The following is a 6,507-nucleotide window of genomic DNA, read 5'->3' on the forward strand; positions in this document are numbered from 1 at the left end:
TCAGGGCTTAAATTCCTTAAATCAGCCTTCGCCAAGTATTTTAATCTGGCTGCTGCTACATCTTGTAGCCTATTAATGCGTCCTCCAGCCTGGCGCACATTAACAGCTCCAGACAGGGAATATGATTATAGTCCCGGCTGTGGTAGGCTATTCTATTTGGCATTGCCTTACTGTAGGCCGGTGTTATTGTCAGTCACTGCATATCTCTCTCTTCAAAAATCACTGGAATAGCAAATGTGCCTAATATTTGCAAAACTTGTCAAAGGCAAGTTCTGCATAACAGTTGTATATAATGAATTTGTTCTGCATTATACAAATAAAAAACCAAGCTTTTATTATAAACTGCCACGCGATGCCAAAATCCAAGGTCAATATTAAGACATAGCCTGTAATTCTTTTGGTGTTCATCTAAACTAAACAAAACATGGGCCTACGGTTAATAGGCTACACTATTGGATTTTAAATTGCTGTAGCTGAACACTAAGAATTGTGTAAACTTAACTCAGGTAACAATCACATTTTTTATATATAGTGTGAAGCCACATCTGTCTGTATCACAGCTTAATAAATGAGTAATTCATGGCATCACTGCCACCTCACTCAGTTCCACTAAAACAGGATCCTGTCTGAGTCGTCGATTGGTGCCAGTCATCGTGACCTAATACTTGCTATTAGTAGAACTCATCTGAAACCATGATGTAATGTATGTGCAAAAGCAGTTTTTAGCGTTTACCAGTGGAGGGCAGGAGAACCTCATTTATCCACCGAGTGTACTGTGATGTATCAGCCCACAAAGGTGTTTAAATAAATTGAAATCTATTATGTTTTTTCTAATATCTTTTATGTTTAATGAGGGGAATTACAAGATTCACTGAAACATCATAACATAAAGACATGAACATATTTTTTTATATTCATTTGTACTAAATTAACAGAGAAGTTGTTTTTTTTTAAGTCACAGTAAAAGTAATGGACTGTAGGTAGCATTCACTTTTTAAATACAGACCCCAAATGTCACAGGCATGTGTTATTGCAGATTTTTATGTTTAATAAAAATGTGTCATACCAGAAATACTTATTTTATAGCCATATTAGACTACATAGCCACAAGTTTATGCCTAATTTTATGGCTGCAACAGACACAAGAAAAGGTTTCTAAATGGATTTTTATGTTGTCTGCATTATTCTTCCATCAGAGGGCAGTACTGTTCTGTGATTTGTCAGGAGCAGCTCTTAAACCAGCTGGAAGTATGGGCTCCTGTAGCATCATCATCATCACTTTTAAATGTGTGGTTGGTTTTCATGGCACTGTCATGTGTCAGTACAAACACGTCTCTAGACATGAGGAGATGCTTAGTTGGTTCCTGACAGACTGAGCCTGAGGGATGTTTCTTCCTCATCTGACTGACAGCTGTTATTCTCTTACACAGTATGTCTCACTGATACATCTGAATCTGCTTCCTACTCTCTTTAATGGCTGCTAATGAATAGTTACCATGGCAATGACTTATATCCCCCTCCTCCTCTGCTGAATGTGCAAAAGGCTACTTAATGGTTTTTAAAACTGGCCAGGTGGAGTGGTCTGTGCCCTAAAAGGCCCATGAAAGAGTCCATCCAGCAGCTGATAGTGTTATTTATCTGTTGACCTTACAGGTGAATGTTGATGCACACTTTTTTCATCATGCTTTGTAGTGGAATAGCCTATGGAAGATTAACAATTGGGTGATGGCAAAAAAAAAACCCAGTACAGTCTTCAGCTGTTTATGCCATAGAGCCTCTCCACTAGAGCAGCTGCTAAAGGGCTTCTTAACAAGAGTTGATGGAAGAGAACAGTGTTTCTGATTCAGTTTCAGTACTGTTAGAGGATTGAAATCCAGCTGATCAAAGCCACAAGCAGATAATGATGAACTAGTTGGATGGAGAGTCCCAGCATTTGGGTGTTTTTGAAGATAATGATGAAAGACAAGCTTTCAAAAGTGAATTGTACACTTGAAAATGTCCAGAGAGAAAGATAAGACACGTGACAGTAAACAGTACCCAATTAACTGCACTATCGAACCATCTGCTCTATGGATTTCTTCGCTGTCAGGGTTGAGAAGGCCACTGTTCACTGAATCTTTTTATCATACATGTGCCTTGTTATAAACAGGTGAGATGCTTCATGTCTCTCAGTAATTAGATGCCCTTGTGTTTGCATGTGTGCAGGAGACAGACTGTGTCTCTTTAGGTAGGCACTACTGCTTTGCATTCATGAAGTTAGAAGAGTCGTGACTCATGGACCTTGGTTGACAAGTCAGAGCGCAGGTGCGACATTCTTCCCTGTAACAAATATTAATAACTGTAATTTTGACTTGTATATTAAGTTTCTGATAAACAGTATTGTCAGGACATTCTTAAAATCTAGAAATATGTACATAAACATTAGCTATTTAAAGTAATACTGTATGAATAAATGAATGAATTCATGAAGAAAAAGAAGGTAAAGAAGGAAGACAGCGAGAGGGAGGAAGGAGCAAAAAAAGCAAAGTGGTAAAAAGAAAAAAACAATAGAGAGAGTGATAAAGAGAAACTAGTATCCACAAGAGCTGTGCAGCATTTCTTGGTTATGATCAGAATGGGGTATCTGGGAGCACTTATGGGATTTGAGGAAAGGGCCACTGAGGTGAACCACTTAAATCAAAGCAGCTGGGTTTCTGCGTGTGTGCATGTTTGTGTAACAGTTTGTGTAAGAGAGAAACAAAACACATGGAGAAGAGTGATCTTATTATGTTTGTGTGCTCAATAAATACACTAGTAGTAATTCACACATCCCAGAACACAAGTGAAAACAGTTTAAAGTTACATATAGGCTCCATTATTCAAAAACCTTTTTACATAAATTTGCTCACTTGGTGTCTCAAAACTAAAGATGGAACTTTTTTTTTTGGAATTACTCAGATTCATTTTGATTGAGTTTCAAATTTCCAAAGTACATAAACAAACAAACCTTCTCCCCCACAGAGACTTGGCTATATTTTGATGCCCTGAGGAAACTTGGCAGTGGGAACATGCTAGCCAAAAACTGATTCTCAGAGACTGGAAAACAGCGGTTACAACGACAGGATTTCTGTCATACATTTGGAAAAACTTTTAAAAACTTGAAATGTGTGTATGGGGAAAACACTTGGGCACCTCAGAGCTAATGTTTGGTGACCTACCTTAAGTTGGGCAGAGATAAGGAGATGACTTTGTCTGGTTATTTTTCCCTTCAGAACTTTGTTTTTATCTTCATTGACTTATACTTACTTGTGATAAAAAAAGGTTTTTGGTTGCTTCGGTATTACTTTTATATCAACTGTGCCCCTGTGTTTCAGTGTCTGCTGACGTGACTGTATCAACTAAACAAACAACAACAACAACAGCAAAACATAGTGATACAACATGAAGATCAGGACTAATGCTACATCTCAATTAGTTTATTCTAGAAAGACTTTTCATCATACAACATATCATATGTCTGCACATACTGTATGTAAAGCAGCTAAATATTTCCCATGTTTCTGTTTTTTGCATTTCAACACTTCATAAATCTTCTGACAAAATAAACCGAAAGTGTCAGTATTTACAGCTAATCCTAAAATCATACAGTGTGTTCTCCTCCTCTTAACAGTCAGTTCATTATTTAATCACCAAATGATTCTATGTCAAAGGACAGAGAAAAATATGTTTGAAAGGGCAATTTTGTTTGTTGGAAGTTTATTTGTTCATGTATGTAGAGTACTGTGCAAAAGTCTTAGGCTACCATTAGTTTAGCTGTTTTAGCAAGGTTGTAATGACAATTTATCTTTATTTTCTCATGAAATATGTATCAAATATAAAAAAAAAGACATTTTCAGAACCAAATAGCTTCTACAATCCAAAGTCAGTATTTAGTGTAACACCCCCACCCCACCCCCTTTGCACTTAGCACAGCTTGAATTCTTTTGGGGAGACTGTGTTGAAGTCTTGAAAACATGACAGACCCACCATGTTTCACTGAAGGCTGCACCACTCATTCTTCTATCTCTTGCCAACTTTTTTTCTTCTCACATACTGTCGACAAGTGGATCAGAGAATTTCAGACTTCAATTCATCACACCATAAGACTCTTTTCCACTGATCTAGTCTCCAATCTTTATGAGCTTTTGCCATTTTCTACCTGCCCCCCTTCTGAAAAAGGTGTTTTCTTGGCTGGTGTCATTCCACAAATGCTGTTCCCAATCAAGCTTATTCAGACTGTGGAAGGATCAGTTTGGCCTCCAGATGAAGCTGCCAGGTGCTGAGCCAGGTCCTTGCTGGATTTCTTCTGGTCTTTCAAAGAAGAAAGAGAGAAACCTCTCATCATATTTTGACAGTTTTCCTGTTTATTTAGTCCTATTTTTGTCCTTGAATTCCCTGGATTCTTCATATTTCTTTAGAACAACTTGAATACCACATCTTGAGTATCCAATTTGTTAGTATTTTCTTCTGACATTTTTGTGTTTGTTAATAGAAAGAAAGAAAGTCACTTTCGGCTTTTCCCGTTTAGGGGTCGCCACAGCGAATTGTCACACTGACGACTCGCATGTTGACATTTGGCACGTGTTTTATGCCGGATGCCCTTCCTGATGCAACCCGAACAATACTGTGTACATATTTGCCTATATTTTCTGGTTGTATTCTGATAAAAGGATTGATAAATAACAAATCAAATAGTGGTCTAAGACATTTGCACAGTACTCTATGTATTTATGTGATTTAAATGCTGTCATGTCTGCTGCTGTCTAGAGTGGCACCAGAAGTGATTGATTCAGTCACACTGGGAATCATGCATGTAGCTGTCATATTATCTTGATTTCTGGTCATTTGAAATCAGTGTCACATCAAAGTGTGTCAAGTATAACAGAGGCATGTCCTTTTCTTCATATCTCTGTGTGAGAGATGACATACAATACACAATGCACACAAATGCTGCCACTGTATCAGGCAATAAATGCATTTCTCTCAGGAGACACTCATGGTTCATCATCCCAACTCTGTTAAAAAAAAACAACAACTTTACTTCCAGACAATTATTTCAACAATGTGTTCACCTGCTACAGTTGCAATTATTGCTTTATCAAGCATAATCATCACATTACCCTTCTGGCCTCTGATCCACTCCATTAATACAAAACTAAGACACTGTTACAGTATACACAGATTAAACTGGGTTGTTCTAAAATGCTCGTACTGTATACATGTTTCTAATTTCTCACTGACACACTGCAGATCAGTCACAATACAAAAAGACTGATTGTGTATGACATTCAGCTTAAAGCGCTATTGTCGATCCTCCAAATCTGCAATTCCAAAACTAAAGTCCTGAGAGGAAAATGCACTGTGACCTACGGGTGAGTAATACTTTGTGATGGCATCATTGAAATGCATTTAAGACCAGCTAATTCCTTCTGAAAAGGTTGGTGTTGTAGTTTTAAAGGAAGATGGAGATCGAGGCCAAATGGTGGCACTGCATGGAAATCTGGTGATAACACAGATCAAGCCAGTTTTCAGCATCAGTGGGTTCAGAATTTTAGCTGATAAATAACCATACCAAAGAATGAATGATGTAATGACCTTAACTGTAAAGCCTGCTTGTGCACATCTAAAGTCAGTCCAGTCTGAATGAGGCAGAAAACCAAAAGGAGATTTGTTGTGATCAAGCACATACCAGTGACAGGCCTACATCATCACTAGGGTTGTGAATCTTACATCTTATCCCTATGTTACAGTGGGTTCCCCTGCCTTGAGTGGGGCTTTGTCTCTGGCTCAATGTCTGCAGACCTGATTGGCCTTGTTGAATGAGAATCCTCCAGAATGGCTGGCATGTAGTCTACAGGCTCACCCTCTCCCCTCATTGGTTCTTTGCTCACATATCTTAAGACAGCAGTTCTTCCATGGTTCCTAGAGGCGTATTGTCACAGGGGATGAGGGAGAGCACTGCCAGGGATGAGCTAAGAGAAGTTTCCAAAGGAAGCTGAAAAGAGAGGGGAGGGAAAGGTATTAGTGCATTCACATGGGGAAGAAAAGCTGAGGTTAATGTGCAGTAATAGTTTGCTCTCACATCATGCCCTTTTGTAACCTCAGAGCATGGTCAAAAAAAAAGTTCTCTCTTTTAGCTCATATTTGTAAAATGCAGTATGAAGTTGTCTATCCTCAAGAATGTTGCTTTGAAAACACATAGATCTTATAAGAGCCTTTCTGAAGCTCTAATTTTGGGCTCATAACCCTCCTGATTCTGTATGTGACACTACTCCCCCAGACTCTACTGAATTACCAAGTAACCAGTGTTGCTGATCTCTCTTCATGTAACATGCTGCACTCTATCACGGAGTAACAACCCCTCTAACAACCAGCGATTCAGTATGAAACACTGGCTGCCTGAATAACTAATGGCACTGCACGAAAACTGCTGAGATGTTGTTAATATATACAGATCCTTCTATTTGTACTGTATTATTCTACTGTTCT

General features: G+C 38.5%; 1 protein-coding gene across 1 annotated transcript in view; it reads right to left on the reverse strand.

Moving 5' to 3' along the window:
* Positions 1-4,582: 4,582 nt before the first annotated feature.
* Positions 4,583-6,507, reverse strand: part of samd10b (sterile alpha motif domain containing 10b) — a 41,569-nt gene continuing 39,644 nt past the window's right edge. Inside the window, exon 5 of the mRNA XM_020608140.1 lies at positions 4,583-6,013. Coding sequence (XP_020463796.1) covers positions 5,991-6,013 — 23 coding nt within the window. The 3' untranslated portion in view covers positions 4,583-5,990. The remainder of the gene's footprint in view (positions 6,014-6,507) is intronic.

Source organism: Monopterus albus, unplaced genomic scaffold (assembly GCF_001952655.1).
Source record: "Monopterus albus unplaced genomic scaffold, M_albus_1.0 scaffold91.1, whole genome shotgun sequence".
Lineage (NCBI taxonomy): Eukaryota > Metazoa > Chordata > Actinopteri > Synbranchiformes > Synbranchidae > Monopterus > Monopterus albus.